The following is a 20,169-nucleotide window of genomic DNA, read 5'->3' as shown; positions in this document are numbered from 1 at the left end:
ACTATGACTAAATTTTACATCTCAAATTGATTCAACTTTATTTGTTATGCCCATATATATAGTGCATACAATACAATTTTATTTGTTTTTGGTGTACACTATTACTTATTTAATGATTAGTTTACTTTTTTTTTTTCCTCTTTTCCCAGTCACATGTGTGGTTAACAAATACATAAAGTAAATGTTCAAGCAACTCAATTCATTTTTTCCTTTGTTCTTTCATAGTTTTATTATCATTTTATAGAAAGAAACTTTGTTATGTTAAACTTCGTCTGAGATTAGTGTAGAAACTATTCTTTGTGGCGTAAGGATTTTAGGAAAATCGTTTTTGGTTGAAAATATTGTTTTTTATAATTTAGTTTTTTTTTTCCCGTAATTAACTATATTGTTTAGGAAAAGTTGGACACTCTGTGAAACTCTTGTGTTAGGAAAAGTTGGACATTCTGTGAAACTCTAGATGAGATTGTTTATTTATTTATATCATACTTTTTCATAATTAGTAATAGAGTTTAGAAAAAACTGGAGTCTCTGGAGTGCTCCAAAAAATAGATTGGTGAGAGTATAACTATAATATATATCTAAAGATTTGGATTTTTTTTTCGTAATTAGTATTAGAGTTTAGAAAAAGTTGGAGACACTGTGAAGCCTTGAAAAATAGAGCCAAGAGGGTATAGCTATAATATACTAGCCATTTTGCCCAGCCGATGGCGGGGATTGTTTATTTAATACTAGGGTATCCCCGTGCTTACGGCTAGCGAGTCCTTGACGCGCTTGCGGCACTACCCTGACAACTAATCGCGCCTTCATCGCAAGGCACACACGCATCTTAGGCGCAAAATATTTGGCACAAGACCAGCGAAACAACTCAATTTATAAGTCCAGACACAAGGCCATCCCAATTACCCATTATCTATAAACCCAAATCAATTGGAGGCTAACGGTTTATGGAAATTTGCCCAACAATTTATAAGCAAATACCACAATTGTTGACTTTTGGACAGATCCCATGGTATTGATTACACTTAACAAAATTATACAAACTCTCTAAACACTTGGATCTGCCATGCATGTCACAACTTACTAAAAGACAATGACAACCACTGGATGGAGGCCCTGCGGGCCCCACACCATTGCTTTTTATTATATAGATTGAAAAAACTTGTTTATTTTTTTTTTTTTTTCGATAGGAGGCTATATTTATATTATTCATAAGAATCGAACTTACAAAACAACACACGGCCAAAGAAAATTACAAGGAAAGATAGCAAATACATTGCATACATAACCAAACTAAAACCGGCAATTTCTCCAAAAGCCTTCCCCTCATCGAATCTTGAATCCACGATCGCCATCGTCACTGTTTCCACCAAACTTCAAACGCGTTAACTCGAATCGATCAAGAATCAACCCAACCCTTTTCCTTCGAGCACGGACCGGAAGGTCGAAACAATGACCCGAAGGTCCATAACAAGAACCCGAAGGTCCAAATAATCAGATTAGTATTTCCCAAAAGAAACACCCCACCATGTGCGTTGTTGAAGCGCGGCGGCCTGATCAAGAAATCCACTAAGGCATCAATACACCATAGCATTGGATGGGGAAGTAGGAAGGATTGGATCCTGCATAAACAAAATATAGAGGAAAAGCGAGACAAACCCAAGCGAATCAAACCGAGATCTAAGATCACAAAAGGGGAAATCATACAACAAGGAGTAGGCTTGAAGCCACCAGCCAAAACACCAACACTAAAAGACCAAGATCTATTATATCTACTACAAAAGTGATGGAGTTGCAAAAGAAGAAGAGGATTCCGGAGAATTCCCTCTCCATAACTCCAATCATGCCAAAAACACATAGATCTTGGATCAGAATGAGCGAAACTAAGAAGAGAAAAAGGAGAAAAGAGAGGTTTTTCTTCTTTTCTTCTTCTTCATAGGCTCGATCTTAGATCTGGACGAGATTGGGGGCAATTTGGGCAATGGGGGAGAAACAAAGGAGGTTTGGGTTGTATAAACCAAATGGGTAGATCCGGAAATGGAGGGGGGGGATTGGATGGAGAGGGTGGAAAGAAGCTGCTTTTCCCCGCAGGAGAGGGTTTCTCTACTCCCTCACTGTTGAGAGAGATCGAGAGGGTTTCTCTGTATATTAACTCCCTCACTGTTGAGAGAGATCGAGAGGCAAAAGTCTCAAGGTGTTGATCGAGGGTTACTAAAAAAAAAAAAAAAAAAAAAAAAAAACTTGTTTATTATAACAAACTTAGAAAGGGATAATAATAAAACTATTGACAAAGATGTATAGACATTTAAAATGGACAATTATACTCCACGGAACATTCAAACAATATTGAGTACCTAACTAAAAACAAATAAACTAAAAGTTAGGCAAATACATTGTGGAAATCCTACTATTTGGTTCTAAAGACGGCTAGTAAAAAACTGATCTCTTCATCCAATTCATTTGGATGTACTTTATCCGCATGAGACAGGTGAGTGTCCATGTGAGGAGGGTGCCTTGGCCTCCAACGGTAATACCATACCCCAATCAAGAAAAGGTACAGAAAAATCGTTGGTAATATCAGTTCTGGATACATCACAAGTATCAAGAACAACACATGAATTAGAACTGACGTTAGAGGGTTCTTCCAATTGCATATCTGATCGAACCATTTGAAAACATCAATTATACCGCTCAGGACTCCCATAATCCTGAAAAAATTGGCTTTGCTCCTCCTCATGCTCCACATATGAGAATTCACATCTAACATATATTCAACAACCTCTTTCCTCAACGGTGGTTCAGCCCGGCTTAGCCTCATTGAGACAATTTGAGTGGCCTGATGCCTCAAGCTATCAAGCTGGGTTACAGATAAAGGATGAACAACGGGTGAGAATATATATGCAACATGTTAATCAAAGAAGAGCAGGTGAAGTGCACAGCCAACTGAATTTCACCCCAGAAGAATGTAACACCAGAAGAGGATATGAGTGAGTATAAACTCGATCCGTTTCAAGCGTAGAAAGCCGAATTCTCACCTTTCCAATCCTTGAATCCTTTGAGGCCCCAATTTTATCGGCTCCACGTAGATGACAATTATCAAACACCCCAATGGTAATGACAGTACATGGATCATAAACCTCCCAAGTGTATTGCTCATTCCATTTCGGTGCGAAGCTATCTATGATTGTCCTTGTCCGGACCCATTTCTGCCCATATTTGGCAACATCATAGGCATCTGTGGTCCCATGTCCATTTTTCGTCTTCATCGGCATCAACCCTTGAGCACTCAAAAATTCCAATTCCAAAACCCACCAATGCTTGACTTCCACAACGTACTGCTTTGCAGTTGGCCTTAGATCACTGCTGTAGTGTGTTGATTCATCAAGAACGTGATAGCCACCATCCAAACATATTCTCAAATGTATCCTACTGGCAAATTTAGTATATATATTTTTTCTCCCCATCTATAATCACATGCTTCTCTAGGTTAAACCACCTGCTAATCACGGCCTTGTGATCCAGTCTTCTATGCAAATTCTTCAAAGGAGATATCCCAAGGGTACATTGTTATCTTTGTCTGTTGTTTATAATCTTTTTTTTTATATAGTGTGACAGGTACATTAGGACTCACGCTTTATGAAGATCAACATTTTCTCCATAGTATTTATCTTCATAATTCAATTATTGGGAAGTTTCATCTAATTCCCATGTTTTGAGTGATTGATTTAATACCAATAACAGACAAATCAAGAATTTTCAGTTGAGATAAAAAGTACATAAACTAAAATATGACCTACATGTGACTTTTCTTGTGAACCCAAGAATAAAGATCAATATACCAGTACTACCAGTAATGAGTAATGTAACTATGGTACCTTTTTGGCAGGTTCGGTGTAAGAACATATATGACCATGGGGTCAAAAGATTTACGCATAAAATTGTTGTCAAGGTCAGAATCACTTCTTTGCTCGAGGAATGCCTCAAACTTGGACTGGATTTCTATTTTCTGAGAGGAAGTGAGCGCTGCTGAACAGTAAACGACAAAAAGAATTGTGGACGAAGCTAGAGAGCACTTGAAACTCATGGCTACTGCTTAACAATTTTCTAATGCTTGTTCCATTTCTGCAAAAGCTCCTCCAGAGCAAAGCTTCATCGTAGGTGGATCAAGTCTCAACTGGCTAGCCATGTAAAGTGTCTGACATGCAAAATATAAAAATATTAAGGTATATCCCGTACAATATGTCTCCATACACGGACATGTGAATACCTATCCGACACGGGTTATTTTAAAAATATAGCGTGTCCATGTAACATAGCTAGGTAAATACAAATATTGTCCATACGACACTAAATTACAATGTTATTATCTCTCAATGAAGAAAGAATTCGGGAATTTCCAGCAAAACATCTCATGTATGTTAGAAGAAAGAAGAAACAACAGTAATATGATTGGAGAAAGTAGAAGTTGAGACTCACTGTAAAAAGAGGGCAGTCAAACGTCAGTGTTTCATACTCTCCACCTTCCCCACATACATTGAGGAATTAACCACCTAAAGATTGTATAACTTAGAATTCCCACCCACGGGCATACAGTATAAGTCACCCATTTATTAGTGTTTTCACCTAGAATTCTCTAATATAAGTTATTTTGATCCTTATTAAGTAGCTTCCTGAGATGGATACTAAAGAATCAAGAAACACATAAGCTAAGGGGATTAACATATATCATCACTGAGTTGCACTAAGCAACCAAAATTGTAGGTTGTAGTTAACTTATTCACACCTGACTTGTTGAAAAGTCTGGACTCTAAAAAAATGTAAGAAAATAATGATTCAACAGTAATTGCTAGTGGATGCCAAAATGAATAGTAAGAGAAACTTACTACGATGATGCCGAGCATCACGCGCTTTAAGGTACGTTTGCTCCGCTGTAACAGATTTCAATGCCTCTCAGAGCTCACCAATCTTCACATTTATAGGGTTCAAATGTTCTGTAACATAAACCATACAGAAAGGTAAACAGAGATTAATTATTTAACAAAAATAAAAAGAAAAAGAAAAGGTGATTGCGGCTAAAATTGGGTAGTAGGAGGTCCTTCGATTGAAGAGGTTTCAAGTGATATACCCAGAAGCAATTCTTTTTAAGGACATATAATGAGGTTAACCTTTTTGCTACTTTATAATTTTGATTGAATAGGTTTTTAAAACCTCAAACAATCTCCTTCCTATATACAGGTTTCACATCACATTCAATAAGAACCAATAATGCTCAGCTCGAAGCACTAAAAGGCTTTGGTCACGAATCAATAGAAATTGTAATCGTGGAAAAAAAAAAGGGAACATACTAAATCAAACATTAAAACGTCCTAATTAGTGATGATTCACTTAACAAACTGAAAAATGAAACTCATAACACATTTGTATACACGATTGACAAAATCCAAATTGACTTACCTATGTAAAAAACTTTGATCATGGAGACCTAGAACCAAATCAGATGCGCTAACCTCGCTAATTGTAGACGCAATAGTTCTACCATCTCGATCACCTTCTCTAACAACAATCTCCACCTTAGCCTATATATACCACGTGATCACCAAATGGTAAGAGCAGAAAAATTATCAAACCATGTAGCATATAAATATGTTATGATGAAGGGGCGGGGTACTTACATCAGGGACTTCGTTACAGAGATCTTTAAAAGAGAGAGCTAATTGAAAACCCTTCAATCTAAGTGAACTTTGTTTGTTATTGTTTCTTGATCTTGTTGATGGGAATACATGAAGAAGTATGATTAAATCATCGAAACGAAGTAAGTTGTGAAGTGCCCATTGTAGAGCAGTTCTAGTTGAGAGTTTCTTTGTGGAGAAGAAAGGGTTTTGGTGAATGAAGAGTTTTGGAGTTTTTTGTTTTCGTTTGAACTTTTTGAAGTCGAAGGTTTTTTTTTGTTTTTTTTTTTTTTTGAATCAATTTTGCTGTTTTATTATTCGTAGATATACCACGAATCAATTTTTAAAATTGCGTGTAATTGTTTTCTCATAATTTTATGGATCTCGAAAACATATAACCAATCTCGAACAAATCCAACGGCTAGTATAATTTTTAATAAAGACTGATTTGTAAATAATCAAAATACTGTTATGAATTTTAATTAACTTTGAGTACTTACTTAAAAATTGTGCTGACTTAGCCTCATGAAGTCGCATATGAGCATTTACGCCCAACGTGCAATAATGATTTTAGATATCTAAGGACAATTGATTCTCAATAATAACGAGAAAACCATTATAATATCCAGTATCTTCATTTGGATTCCATGCAACAATTACAGATCTATTCAACCATCTATGGGCCATGTATACTATGGGCCCTGGTGAATATTCGGGCTTTGAGCCCAATGTACACTTTATTAAGATCGAACAAACTCAAAATCAGACCTAAACTACTAAAACAAAACACACAAAAAAAAAAAAAAAAAAAAAAAAAAAATTATTATTATTATTCGTATGGCTGGAATAAGATGGCCGCCAGAAGATACAGAGATACATCAAACGAGAGTAGCGAGCACAGCTGATTTAATTTCAGATGACGATAGATCCGTTGCTGCGGATTCATGGTCTATAAAGAGTGATTACGGTAGTACTTTAGATGATGACCAACGACACGTGGATGCTTCTGATGCTCTTTCTTCTGGTGTCCGTGCCGCATCAGATTACAGGTAATAATTTATGTTTTTTATTTTATTTTTGTAATGATTAAGTTTAAGGATAATAATGTGGAGATTCTAATATATAAATTGTTGGAATCAGTTCTGATAAAGAAGCACCCGACGTTGATGTGGAACCTTCAATGTTGGGTTTACAAAGTTACTGGGATGCCACATATGCAGATGAGCTAGCAAACTTTCATGAACATGGTCATACCGGTGAAGTTTGGTGAGTTGTCGTATGGCCTTCTAAGATGCCATTGCAATTTTGGTATCTAATTTGAACATAGCTAATAAATACCATTTTTTGTTTTCACTAGGTTTGGAGCTGATGTTATGGAGACTGTTGCAACTTGGACCAAACAATTGTGCAGCAACATTTCTCGAGGTCGTATGGACAATCTTGACGGTGATGTCGGCTGTGAATCCGAGTCAGTTGAACAGATTGCCAGTGATATGTCTATGTGGAGTGTACTTGATATTGGAACTGGCAATGGTCTACTTCTTCAAGGACTTGCAAAGCAAGGGTATGGGTTGCATCCAGTATCATCATTGTGTCTCAATGTTCAGGTGTTTTAACAACTGTTTTGTTCGCAGACACATATAGACAGCACCATTTTTGCTATGATGTCACTGTCTCATCAAATGTTTGGACTGAATTTTAATTATCACAACTTCAACGACGAGTTACTAAGATCAGCTTCTAATTGTTGGGAATGAAAATTTGTTCCTTTCTCCTGTATATTGAAGAGTAAACATAAATAGTAATTGACGAATTGTTAAACACACTGAGAAGAATTCGTATTTATTTTTGATAGACAAAACGAGAATTTCTTTGGTATGGATGATGCTAAAGAAAATTGGAAATTGAAGTTTTTTTTGCAAGTTATGCCTCCATAATTGTTCTTGTTTTGCCCATAAAAAGAAAAGAAAGAATAGAATAGAATAAATTCAGACTCTAAATCATTAAATTTGGTTTATTCCTTTAGGAAACCAGACTTTGCTAATCTGTGCGTTGGTTTCCAGGTTCACTGATTTGACTGGAGTTGATTACAGTGAAGGGGCAATCAACCTTGCTCGAAACCTTGCTGAACGTGATGGGTTCAACAGTATTAACTTTTTGGTATGTCAATTGTTGAGTTATTTCTTATTACTGTCTTAGTCATTTTTTTATTTTTTATTTTTTCATTTAGTGACTAGGATTTTAACATCAACGGAGCTTTCATGGATATTGCCATACTAGTAATAAAGAGGCTTTTGTTTCCTTTGACACTGGACTTATTGACAAACATGATATGCTCTCTAGTTCCCTGAAATTTTTTAAACTGTAAGATTGAAGAAGAACACAGGTTCCATTATTTCATTCTAGAATGCATTTTATCCAGAAATTAGGTAATCATGTGTTTGTTGTATGGAGTGATGTTCCAATCATGTAAATCTATAGACCCTACAGCTGGAAATTCAACATGTAGAATTTTACTGTGGTGTTTCATTTCCCATGACCTTAACAGAAATGTCGTTGATTGACCATCACGACAGCCTGCAGCAGCCAAATTGTACTACTTACATTCTTTAAAACCGGTGGTAACAACACCACAACTTAAACGCTGCTCAACATCACCCCTGCATCCACCAGCCATCACTATCAGTTATACATGATACATCACTGTACCATCTCAAAAACCACAAAGCCAATCAAAATCTGCGGGATTGCTCCCCCCCCCCAAATTACAGCGTGCCTACTAGCTACAACCACTGCTCAATTGCCTTCACCATTTTTTTTCTGCACTGCTCCTCACCATCTCCACTGCTTCTACAGTAACTCAGTAAGTACCACCACTACGATCACCACCAAAATCTCTGTTAGCTTCATGACACTAGCACCATGAGCATATGTCCACCACCATTTATACCACCTCCGCTCCCAATATCCACACTCGCAACCGAAACGTAAAAAGCACTGCCGTATCCACTGCGTCACTAGCTTTATTGACATTAATCCGACGTTATGTCATCCCTATAACTAGCAGAACCACCACATTGCTATTTGTATTTGTATTTTATTTTTAGCAAGTATACATCTTTTGTCGTATACATCTAGGACAATTTGTATGTTGTCCTTGTTAGAATTAAATTACTGGGAAAAAAAGAAAGGAGAAAGACATGCATTACATTTTATGAAGTATAAATTATACTGGAATGCTTGTTTTGAAAAAAATAAAATAAAATAAAAATTGATGAAACAAATGGAGTCATATGTGAACATACTTTTAAACAAGAAGGTTTTGCATTAGTTACAACCTTTGCTTGATTCTAAAGTCATCGATGGTTTCACCATTGGTTTATAGGTCGACGATGTCCTGGAGACGAAATTGGAGAGGCAGTTCCGACTTGTTATGGATAAGGGGACTTTGGATGCAATTGGGTTACATCCTGATGGTCCTATGAAAAGGTAACACCTGCCACCTTCTTGCTTGTGTGTCAACAAAGATTTCAGATATCTTTGTATACCAAGTGCTATGTTTGATCTTTGGTACAACCCTTGATGATTCTAAATGCAAACTCAAACCTTCTTTTTCTCTCATGATGTGTATTCCCAGGATCATGTACTGGGAATCAGTTTCAAAGTTGGTTGCTCCTGGTGGCGTATTGGTTAGCATCTCATGCTCAATCTAGTTATCAACAATGATCTGTTACTGAACAATATCATTATCGCGATGTTTTGCTGCCGACATAGTTAGATCTTTTAATCTGTTTTCTCTATGTTGCAGATTATCACTTCATGCAACCACACGAAAGATGAATTGGTGCAAGAAGTGGACAATTATAACCAAAGACGGTTTAGTGCCTTAGATGCCGAAATATCTAACGACCAAGAAGCATTCAAAGATTCTTCTCCATTCCACTATGTTAGTCATGTTCGGTCGTATCCAACGTTCATGTTTGGAGGATCAGAAGGATCACGTGTGGCCACTGTCGCATTCCTCCGTAGCTGAATTCGTTACTTCTTTTTTCCGGAGGACAACTGAAACTGATATGAGGGTTTTCTGTATTTGCTGATTGTGGACTTTGAACAAATGTATGGTCGTTTATGATAAGCGCTTGTAATTGGTACATGATTTAACTATGCCGTTAACATGATCTTCATCAACAGGGTTTAAGTTCAATCATCATATATGGTTTTTGGTTTTTGGTTGTGGACAACGATATGCAATTGAGAAAGCAATATGCAATTGAACGATGTTTGTAGATCGTTTACTTTTGGAAGATTATACAGGGACTGAAGTAGAGACACAGAGGAGACTAAATGGGTCGAGGTTGTGTTGGACGGGTTGCCTAATTCCTGACAGCGTGGCGAATTGAGAACTCAAACTACAGTAAACATCAAAGCAACTTTGTTTCCTAACGGGCATTTGTACGTTTGTGTAATTGAAGGAGGTTTTTTTTAGTATCAACTGTTTTCTTTTTGTTCTTCTTTCTGTTCTTCGTATCCTCATCTGCACATGCAGATGCAGTTACATCATAAAAATAAATATAATTTTATTCCTATATACAGAAAATATGAAAATACATTGGTTCCTACATACCGGTTGTGTAGGTGCACAACTCAAGTTCCTAGAGGCATTACGCTTGGAGATTCAGTGGTTCACTTTGCCGAGTGAATTCATGATCTAGGGGTGATGTTGGCAAATTGCTTTAAATTGTAGGGCCTAATTCTTGATCTCTTACCAGCCCATAAAGCCTTTGATATAAGCTTGTAAGAATGCTCAGAGGGATGGAAGTAATCCCAGAACAAGAACTCATTTGGGTTCTCACACATTTTAAACTCCCCTGTTCCACATTGTACAAATCCTCCAAGGGTTCCAGCACCACAGCAAGCACTAGTTGTATTGGAGAAGCCTAAGGGAGACGAGAGCAGAGTTATCTTTCATGAAAACAAACATGTTGATTAAAAATAGCTTACATGATGAAAAAACAAGACATTCATGTAATCAACAGCAGCTGTTTTCTTCCATAATTTTGTATTACGAATAAGAACATTGTAATGTGCAAAGAATGATAGAGATAGTTTTTTTTTTGGTAATTAGAATGATAGAGATAGTTACCATATCGCTTAGGATCCGAATTGAATAATTGAACAATGTTGTATATTGCTCCATAAACTCCAACAGTACCAGGGTACTTGATAGGCATATCCTTTACCAAGTTTTCTAAACCAACGTTGTAGCTTTTCACCATTTTATTCATTTTCCCATAGCATCGAGGTATAGGTGCTTCAGCCAAGTTCACTCGTGCAGGAACACAACCAACTGGGCCCAGTGAGAAAATAGCAATTCTACGTGCACCAAGCCTGTAAATTTCTTCGATAAAGGTTTGAACTTCTGCCAACATGGCTTGAACAAATGCTTCTGGATCCAGTTTTGGGTCAAAATAAAGGAAGAAGTTGAAAATGTCATTAGAGCCTGACTCGAAAAGGAATAATGAATGTTGGACTAGACTCGCATTGGTTTTGTTTAGCTTTATTGAGTCTTTGAACAGTTGCAGCTGGTCCTGGATGGACATCACTCCCTGTGTGAAACAAACATTTACATGTGAGAAATAAAATAGGGTAACTCGTATTGAACCTTCGAACAAAGATTTAGCATTCCAAAATTTCAAATACCCAATTATCAAACACAAAATAAGTACAAGTAAACCAACTTTCTTACCAAGTCCTTATTTGTTAAATTCAGGACTCCACTCCCAGCACTAGCAAAGTTTACACCATTCGATGGATAATCCTTGCGAGTCCCATTGACAATTTCCATCTCAGCCTCCAGAGTTGGTTTTTGTAGATCAATGCTGAGGTATTGTGCTGCATTCAATAGCAATTTCATAATCAGAAAGTTAACATATATAGTCTTGTTTAATCTGATATGAATCTGTTTTTCATCTGAACAGGCCTTGTTGGAGTCCAGAAAATTTTAACGTACTAACTTTCAAATGAAACAAATCTTACATATGAAGTCTACTACTGTTCTCCCATTAGTGAATCTTCCTGTAGGATGGTGGAAAAAACTCTGTCCATAAGGTGGAAAATCAGCCTGGACGGTGGAATTCTTGATGAAATGATTATTTCCAGCATCCAATATAGAATCGCCAAAGGCAAATATGGCTGGAACATTGTGCGAATTAGCTGCTGAGACAAAGGTGAGAAGCATGAAAGTGAGAAAGAACTTCTCCATTTGAGCTCCTTTGCATTGTCTTTCACATCGAGGAATGCCACTTTAAGTGAAGTATATGAGAAGCAATGACAAAATTAAAACTGAATGCACGAGTAAATTGCACTAGTAGGTAGACAGTCCAATTTTTTTTCAGGGGAGCCTTTTCCTATTTTTGAGTTGTATTGCATGCATAGTGACATCTACCACTACCCCACCGCCGTTGTTAATCTCCTTTTCCTAAAGAAAGCATGGTGTTTTTCCTGTTGGATTGTGTACTACAATTTACAACACACGCCACACAACATGTGTGCTTTTAGAATATCGTATCCAGCATTTTTTTTTTTTACAAAAGAAATTTAGTAATATATGTTCCTTGTGCATCTCAAATCTCAATAAATGGTTTCTATAATCTTCATTGTCATGTTTCAATGAAGCTTTGTATAATTCTTCATTCCATACCACAAATGTAGAGTGGACCGTGGGTTACACACATACGACAAAAAGAAAGTCGACCAACTGAAAGATCTCTTCGTTGTGTAGTCACTTGTAGAACATGACTCCCCATTTATGTTAACGAAATATTTTGACATGCCGACAAACGATGTGATTAAATGAGCGGAGCAAACGTTCTTGGGGGAGGGAGGGAGTATGTGGCCAAAATGTCATTTGGTTGGTTTTGTCTATTTTTCTCTTCGTCCCCTTTCCCTCTCCACGCTTTTCTTATTCTCTATTCACGCCCCTACTGCTATGCAGTATACTAATAAGATTTTAATGTCATTGTATTTCAAAATGCCAGTCTAAAAGGTAGGTCAACAAATTCAAACTCAGCCATCGAAATCCTACGATAATACTGGCATTTCACACAATGGGATTTTGCACCACGAAATTGGCACATTTTTTTTTTGGGCACTATGGCACTCGACCCAAAAAGAAACTCATCATATTGAAATCCAGGATAAAACACAATCCTAGATTCTCATCCTATCCCCTTGAACCACATGTCACAGAAAAGCCAGATTCCTAGATTAGATGATGATGATTGTGACCTCTCTTTCCCCACCTAAAAAGTCCTACTTTTCTTCACTCTTTTTTTAACTTCATCAGCTCACAAAAACAGTCACAGACAGAAAAGAGCTGATAGAAAAAAAAAAAATAATGTGTTCTAGATACAGTCTTAGAAAACGCACCAAGAGAAGAAACACTGAACCCATTCTTAACTCATATAAACCAGCTCGGAAAACCAGAAAACACAAGTACATCAGTCTTCTTCAACAACAACAAGAACATTCCACTAACAACAGCAAGAGCAAGAGCAAGAGCAAGAACAAGAACAAGAACAGAAGAAAAAGGACAGCAACAGTTGAATCAACTCACCAAGAAAAGCAACAGTTGAACTTGTTTCCATTACACCCAGAAGAAAAAGAAGATCATAACAACAGCAACGTTGCACATTTCTTCCTTACTGACTTAGCTACTGAAACTTTGAGTAGTTTAATATGGAGTACTAGTGGTAAAGAAGATGAAGAAGAAGAAGAGGAAGAAGAAGAAGAAAACTCGTCGTGTGAGCCTTCTATAGCGTATGCATCGAAGAGTTGGCTGGAGAGATCAGCATTGAGAGGTGGGAAGAATGTGGAGAGGGATTTGAGTGAAGAGAAATGGGTGTGTTTTGAGGAAGTTACTAGTTGTGTACCGGAAATTAAATTGGAAAAAGGTGGAGGAGGATTGTCCTTGAAACTTGATTATGATGAGATTATGAATGCTTGGTCTGATAAGGGTCCACTTTATTTAGATCATGTTGATGGAGAACTTGGTTCTCATATTGTTCCTGATGTGCTTCATGATCTGCTGCAACATACCCCTAATGTAAGTAATTATACTAGAGTTTATCGTTCAATTTAGAATTTGACTAGATAACATTGTTTTGATTTGAACAGTAATTTTACGTCATTTTAAAGTCTTGCATCATAATCTATAAGATCCTGTGCCACCCCAGTCATATACCCAAATGGTTTTGACTTTTGAGTAAGGTACATACTCAAAATATAAGAGCTTTAGATATTTGTTGGCTTAATGTTTGCCATATGGTCTAATGTAGTGTGGAAATACTGACAATGCTGGAATTTTAGCCATTGAAATTTAGATCAAAACGACATCTTATACTATGGTCCCAAGTCCTCATAACTTCATAAGGCAGTTGTGAGTTTCTGACTTGTGTGTGTGGTCAGAACTCTGGTGCAATGAACTGTGGTCTCAGTGATGCATCCCGTGATTGTGGTTTGAAATTGAGGTTGCACTGCATTTAATATATAGCTCGTATTAGCAATGTGAACAAATTATTCTTGGAGTTAGTTTCATGCTTAACCCCCTTTGCTCTACCCCTGCTTCTCACCATTGGCATATGTGCCCACTCCCTCTATGATTACTGACTATACCAGCTGTCTTTGCAATTTTTGGATTTTTTCTTTTTGGCTTTTTGACTGAATATCTCTATGTGGATTGTTGCTCCCAGTCCCAGCCAAAGCTAGGTACCTTTTTCCACAAAAAAGTCATAGCACTATCATCCTTAATGGACTCGTATTTAGTAGAAGAAAATTTTGTGACACTGTTTTGTAATTTAGAGTTTTAGACTTCTGGTACGAAACATACTAGAGATTTTGACACAGGTGTTATAGTCTGGCGAATTTTCTCAGGTTCTAGTAATATCTCGGGAAAATTTTAGTTTTCAGCCCTTTGAAATTTTAGACTATTCCAAATTTTGAATAGTGCTCTGATCATCACAAAGTATCACAGATGAAACTTTGTTGTACACCAGATTCTGGATTTGTTTAATTTCTCTTATTTTTTGTACAAATATTTAAGTAACAATTTGAAGTTATTCTAAGTTGCCAATAACGGCCTTTCTCTGTGAAACTAGAGTCATTTTTCGTTAGAGGTATTTTATCAAGATTGTATAAGCATGTATTGTGCCCTAATAGGTTGTATTATTTTAATGTGTTTAGCAAGTGTCGATGGACGCTGGAATGGTACCACTATTAAGAGTTCATGATGATGGAAGCAGTGTCATAGATGGCATTGAAATGGATGCTTGGAAGCTCAGGACCAGAGAAGCTAGACTGTTGAGATATAAGGAGAAGAGGCAAAGCAGGCTATTTTCCAAACGAATCAGATATGAAGTTCGGAAGCTTAATGCTGAGAAGCGCCCTAGGATGAAGGTTTGTGCTTGACTTATACTTAATTATGTAGCTCATATTCAAGGTGATGCCATGACTAGGTAGCCATGACTTAAACAGGAAATGCTGAGGACTAGCCCGTCTTTGAGGCTTTTTTTATGCGCGGCAAATTATTTAATAATGCCACAAAGGAAACTGTGAGTGATTGCGTGTAATGCAATCTTAGTTTTACTACACAAACCACCAACTAAATTTCGTCAGAACTCTCCAAGGACTTGCACTATTTTTCCTGTTATAATGACATAAAAGTGGTAACATTTTAGGAACAGAGATCACCTAAGCTACAGATGGAGGGTTTTAAACCCTCATGAAGCAATATGTCCTCCACATATCCTAAAATTGATTAGACTGTTCATTCTCTAATACAAAATCTAACGATCTGTTATGGGCTTATATATATAATAGTACAATACATTGTTGGTATGTGAAGATGATATAGTCTTGTTCACTTAAATATTGTGGAGACATATTCATTGTCTTTTATCGTTAAACTTCATTTTAGTCACTTAATATATGTACTGAACTTTTTACAGGGAAGATTTGTGAAGAGAAGTTGAAGCTGATCTGCATATTGTGTTTGAAATAAGAACCATCTAGAGGAATGTACTAAAGGTTCCTATTTTGGTTATTTTTACTGTGTTATCAAGGCAGAAACCTCAAGCTTAGATGAAATTAAGATAGAAATAGATCATGTAAAAAATGTTGAAGGTACTCGGTTCTTACTTCTTAGTATCTATGAGTGAGAATTTGCTAACATGTCAGTATTTGGTCTGTAAACCTACTTTTATGTTTGTGGAAGCAAAATTTCCATATCAGATGTTCATAGTACAAAATTGGCGCTGCAGAATAACATCAAAATTTCCTGATTGAGCTTTGAGTAGCTTAGGCGTGGATGCATTAAATTTGGGCCCTGTAGATCTCCTCCTTCCAGTTTGCAAATTAGGGGTTGTGGTTGCATCCTTTTTCTTCTTTCATGGCTGTCTCGTGCATTGCATTAAATGTGTTTCCGCTCTTCTTTAGTAGTTTGGTTGCTTTCTTCATCTTCTTCTTCCACATTTGCTGTTGTTGGTGACATACACTATCACAAGGCTGGATACATTCTTACTCATCGACTTTTTTTACTAGTTTGATTGCGGGAAAAGGGGTCTCCAACTCAATGTAACTCGCATCTCATTCTCTGAAATCCGCCCTGACAACTGCAACGTCTATCTTCTTCTTAATTCCTCGCTCCCAAACTCATAATACCTGGCTTTGGCTCCTGCCATATTCATTCCAAAACCTGCAAAAACGATTAAACATTGGAGAAGCTCCACAAAAGTGCAAACAACTTAACATTTACCTTCTCCAATGCTGATGACATCTCGGATGAAGAATATGTTTTGTATTTTGAGAATTGTCTCTACGATCATCTTACAGTCTCCATGAATGTTCATTCAGAAATGTACAATCTCGATAGCGATGGTCGTCAACTCTACTTATCAGCAAAGAAAATTGTTCTATACCACCATTACTTTCCTGAGCATTTTGCGCATTCCTTCAGTCCCACATCAGTGGTTATTAGTCCCTGGGCGAATTTTGGCCATGAAAAACTTTAACTCTTAAGTACCCTCATGTAGTATTTGGCAAAGCTGAAGGGAATTGATTTATTGAACAGTTGTACTCCACATGGGAGTAAAAATGTAGCAATCCTACGTCGTTGATGAAATGGTTTGGTCTCTACCGGACTGATAGTATACATTTGGTTATTGCTTCTATTGTTTTTGTGCATGAATTAATTCAGCATTGTGATGCGTCTTGCTAACTTTTATGTGAGGACAATGGCAAAGTTTTAGTCTACTCCTGAAATCTTGACAGGCCATGATCCATATCACTCTTATGGTTTTCTTATTGTGCAGTTGGGTAGGACGCTTCCATGGCAATACCACAGATACCCTTCTGCCTCAATATCGCGTTCCATTCTGATGTATCCACTTTCACCCCATTCAGCCCCCCAAGAGTTTTTCACCAACCAGTATTTTCTACCGCCACTAAGTACTAGATTGTCCCACACTGATCCAAGTTTCCAGACAGATCATATATTCATATGTCATGTTAACTTTTCTTCATGTTCATCCACTGATAGTTTTTTTATTTTCTATTTTTTTCCATAAATAAATTTTATTGATTATCGGGGAAAAACCCATACAAAAGTGGAAGGGACAAGTGCACAGCTAGCCTTTTTCCTCTCCTTCTGAAAACATACTTGTTTTATTTTTTTCTATTTTATTTTTTATTTTTTTTCCCGGACTTATCACTGAAATGTATCTATTAGGTGTAGTGGTAACAATGATCGTCTTCACATCCTTTACTAAAGATCCCACGCGTGAATTAGTGAAAACATATAGGGCAAAAAAAAAAACTTTGGTTAGATATCCCAAAATTATCAGAGGAAGAACATATAGTAGGACAGGTTATGCTGTAATCATCAGAGAAAATTCACGTATAAGCTGTTAACGAGCTTCTATTCAGTCGATGTAAGGGGAAACATTAGTCAGCACTCAGGAGGTGATGGAGGTTGAACTCCATTCATGCGAAGTAATTGCTGGTGTTGCAGCAATAACATTTGAGCATATGAGGAGCACCTTTCTCATAGAGAGATAGTATACGCATAAATTAGTTCAATTGCTTGGCAATAAAGTATAACTCCAATTTGTGATCTGTAGGCTTACCCAAGCTGAGCAGTTTTATCCATTGAGCTCGATGATTGGCATAAGAGCATATCCCAATTCAGCAACATAGTACAAACCTACATGTTTGATTTCCTTTCCCATCTTTCCTTCATGTCGAGCCTAATCAAGAAAAGAGAAGAAAAATGTTAGGGTTTATGACCAGTGTCCGAAGGACCTCATTTGAAGGCAGATTATGATAAACTTCTTCAGCTGGAAAACAAGAAGCCATCACAACTTAAATGGATGCATACATTTTTCTGTGTGATTTATTTCCATGTATGTCTAGCATATGTATAAACCAAGCATACCATCAATGAATTTATATACAAATGCACATTATGATGAAAATGCCTAGGATGTTCTTCCAATAAGTGGCACAGGAACTGACACCAGGAAATTTCTATATAGAGGCTTTGAGAAAGCAAAGAAATGATACCCCCAGTGCACCTTCTGCCGCTTCTTCATTCCTAGCGATGCTGCAGAGTTTTCATGTTGCAGGGCGGAAATGTCCATGGAATTTTCCCTTGTGGTGGAAGGTATGGAATCCTCAAGTTCAACATTCAAATGTTCATCTTTGTTCTTGTTGGCACTATTATAATTTTTATGCCCCTTTGCAGCCCTGCTTGCATTCCCTGCAGACATTTCCATTAATTTATATGAGATATATTCCAGTAACCGTAAACCACAGTGCTGGCAAAGTAAAGCACATTGTAGAACCTTTTGAGTTCTTATGGATCGTTGACCTTGCCTTAATCGGCAACCGTCTCTTGTGCAGCTCCTATCATTTGCAAAGTCAAAGGGTATGAATCTCTATATATGAAAGAAGAACAGAGCCAGAGATCAAAGATAAAAAGCTTGTGTAGTAAACCAACAGCTGAATATTGAGAATCTCATGTCAAAAGTTAACTTTTGTGTGAAGTGTGACTACACTTAATGCAAACTTCTCTCTCCAGTATATTCTCAACATTTGATGTTTGAAGCAAAGCAAAGCAAAGCAACACTAATCTGAATCTGAAGAAGGAAAGAGACGTCCTAAGAAAACCAAATACAAACCCATATCCTCCCGATGCTTCCTCAGAAATTATGTGATCATAAAGAACATAAGCACATCACAGTCAACTTCTTAAAGCATTTTCTTGCACCACAAAAAGGCTCTCAATATTGAAAATGGCTGTTAAACATCCTTCATTATCCCTATAAATCAAGTATTATTCCTTCCCAAATCCCAACTATAGCTTGCTATACAAATAGAAGAATTATTTTCCTACATGGAACTATCTTTAGAAAGAGCATAGTGTGAATACTTTGAACACACAACAGAAATCTTATTTTATTTTAACATACCAGATAAAAAGAAGAAACAACACATTGTAACTGTAAAATGACAACTCATGAAGGAGGAAATGATAATCTAAACCCCTACTCTATTTCTACGTATTAATAAGAACAACGGGAGTCTCGACTTTCAAAATTGTCCTTGAGGAAGCACGAAATGCAAAGCTTGAAGGGGCTGTAGAAAGCCCAAAGGCAGAAGCTAGAAGTTTGAGCTCTTAGAAAAGCATGACATATTGACATGTACATGTGAGACTAATTAAAGCTTGATAAAAGGAGGCAGTGGTGTTGTTGTTGGTGGTTAAAGGAAAATTATTTTTCGAGTCTAATAACAATATACCATCACAGGATTGTACATAAATGGGTAATTTGGAAATAATAATAAAAACGGCCATAAACAATCAAAACTAGATAACTTAAATTAAAATATATTAGTACATTGAACTTTTCAAGCAGCAGCTGTTTTCTCAATTGCTGCTTCTCTTCTTTCCTCTCCGTCCATTTTCTCAAATGCAAAAAAACAATCAGTTGATAAACAAGCCTGAAATAATATATCAAAATACCGATAAGTATTTCAATATATCCATTTAGCCAAAAGATATCAGAGCTATTCCCGCCAAAATGAGATGGCTTAACTCAGAACCTAAGGCCTCTATAAACATAACAGGCCAGAGTCAGGGGCGGCTCAAGATAATCGGAGCCCCAAAGTTCGCGGAATCTTCTATGATTAATATATACTAATAAAAATTGTTACATTTTTTTATTTTTTTTTCACAACATTTTATTGATTTGTTTACGTTATTTCATATGATCCTAACTTTTTCTTTTTGTCTTTCTTGAATAGTCTTCACACAAACTTGAAACTTCAATTGATTTATTTAACAACAAATTGCAAATAGAGAGAGAATGTAGAATAATTATACACCAAATAAAACAAATATAGAAAGAAAGAGAGATTATAGAGAAAAACCATAAAAGGCAAAAATATGATA

At 36.7% G+C, this 20,169-nt stretch overlaps 3 protein-coding genes, 1 long non-coding RNA gene and 1 pseudogene across 7 annotated transcripts; 2 read left to right on the top strand and 3 right to left on the bottom strand.

Moving 5' to 3' along the window:
- Positions 1-2,231: 2,231 nt before the first annotated feature.
- On the bottom strand, positions 2,232-4,186 carry LOC147495965 (FT-interacting protein 3-like; annotated as a pseudogene). Its single transcript, XR_015197874.1, has 2 exons — positions 3,873-4,186; positions 2,232-3,534 (listed from the first exon to the last, which is right to left on the bottom strand). The product of XR_015197874.1 is annotated as an FT-interacting protein 3-like (transcript).
- Positions 4,187-6,439: 2,253 nt separating this feature from the next.
- Positions 6,440-9,892, top strand: AR401 (S-adenosyl-L-methionine-dependent methyltransferases superfamily protein). Its single transcript, XM_086564739.1, has 7 exons — positions 6,440-6,715; positions 6,807-6,932; positions 7,024-7,230; positions 7,730-7,826; positions 9,052-9,155; positions 9,304-9,355; positions 9,475-9,892. The coding sequence occupies exons 1-7, from the start codon at positions 6,504-6,506 to the stop codon at positions 9,697-9,699; spliced, it is 1,023 nt and encodes a 340-aa protein (XP_086420865.1). The 5' UTR covers positions 6,440-6,503; the 3' UTR covers positions 9,700-9,892.
- An 88-nt stretch (positions 9,893-9,980) lies between these two features.
- On the bottom strand, positions 9,981-12,183 carry GLIP6 (GDSL-motif lipase/hydrolase 6). Of its 2 annotated transcripts, XR_015197873.1 has the most exons (5): positions 11,703-12,183; positions 11,413-11,558; positions 10,810-11,272; positions 10,291-10,603; positions 9,981-10,200 (listed from the first exon to the last, which is right to left on the bottom strand). XR_015197873.1 is itself a non-coding variant. In XM_086564738.1 (4 exons), exons 1-4 carry the CDS (start codon positions 11,926-11,928, stop codon positions 10,368-10,370), a joined length of 1,071 nt encoding a protein of 356 aa, XP_086420864.1. In that variant the 5' UTR covers positions 11,929-12,183; the 3' UTR covers positions 9,981-10,367. The 2 variants fall into 2 exon arrangements, 1 of the variants encoding a protein (XP_086420864.1); XM_086564738.1 differs by having other exon boundaries at positions 9,981-10,603.
- Positions 12,184-12,988: 805 nt separating this feature from the next.
- On the top strand, positions 12,989-16,003 carry LOC147495962 (uncharacterized). Its single transcript, XM_086564737.1, has 3 exons — positions 12,989-13,770; positions 14,907-15,119; positions 15,671-16,003. The coding sequence occupies exons 1-3, from the start codon at positions 13,063-13,065 to the stop codon at positions 15,692-15,694; spliced, it is 945 nt and encodes a 314-aa protein (XP_086420863.1). The 5' UTR covers positions 12,989-13,062; the 3' UTR covers positions 15,695-16,003.
- Positions 15,757-19,741, bottom strand: LOC147495961 (uncharacterized). 2 transcript variants are annotated; one of them, XR_015197872.1, is made up of 4 exons: positions 18,563-19,741; positions 18,282-18,477; positions 16,477-17,965; positions 15,757-16,416 (listed from the first exon to the last, which is right to left on the bottom strand). It is a non-coding gene; the product is annotated as an uncharacterized LOC147495961 (long non-coding RNA). The 2 variants fall into 2 exon arrangements; XR_015197871.1 differs by having other exon boundaries at positions 15,757-17,965; positions 18,563-19,323.
- Between the last annotated feature and the right edge of the window lie 428 nt (positions 19,742-20,169).

Source organism: Coptis chinensis, chromosome 6 (assembly GCF_015680905.1).
Source record: "Coptis chinensis isolate HL-2020 chromosome 6, ASM1568090v1, whole genome shotgun sequence".
Classification (NCBI taxonomy): Eukaryota; Viridiplantae; Streptophyta; class Magnoliopsida; order Ranunculales; family Ranunculaceae; genus Coptis; species Coptis chinensis.
The sequence above is the reverse complement of the archived record's forward strand: the minus strand, read 5'-3'. Positions and strand labels throughout refer to the sequence as shown.

Bases quoted from the DNA above. Each gene is read 5' to 3' on its own strand.
- LOC147495962 (XM_086564737.1), top strand. From the start codon at position 13,063: ATGTGTTCTAGATACAGTCTTAGAAAACGCACCAAGAGAAGAAACACT. The intron at 13,771-14,906 runs GTAAGTAATTAT...TAATGTGTTTAG, and splicing joins TGCTGCAACATACCCCTAAT to CAAGTGTCGATGGACGCTGG. The intron at 15,120-15,670 runs GTTTGTGCTTGA...AACTTTTTACAG, and splicing joins AGAAGCGCCCTAGGATGAAG to GGAAGATTTGTGAAGAGAAG.
- AR401 (XM_086564739.1), top strand. From the start codon at position 6,504: ATGGCTGGAATAAGATGGCCGCCAGAAGATACAGAGATACATCAAACG. The intron at 7,827-9,051 runs GTATGTCAATTG...ATTGGTTTATAG, and splicing joins TCAACAGTATTAACTTTTTG to GTCGACGATGTCCTGGAGAC. The intron at 9,356-9,474 runs GTTAGCATCTCA...TCTATGTTGCAG, and splicing joins TTGCTCCTGGTGGCGTATTG to ATTATCACTTCATGCAACCA.
- GLIP6 (XM_086564738.1), bottom strand. From the start codon at position 11,928: ATGGAGAAGTTCTTTCTCACTTTCATGCTTCTCACCTTTGTCTCAGCA. The intron at 11,559-11,702 runs GTAAGATTTGTT...TATTGAATGCAG, and splicing joins AACAGTAGTAGACTTCATAT to CACAATACCTCAGCATTGAT. The intron at 11,273-11,412 runs GTAAGAAAGTTG...TGTTTCACACAG, and splicing joins ATTTAACAAATAAGGACTTG to GGAGTGATGTCCATCCAGGA.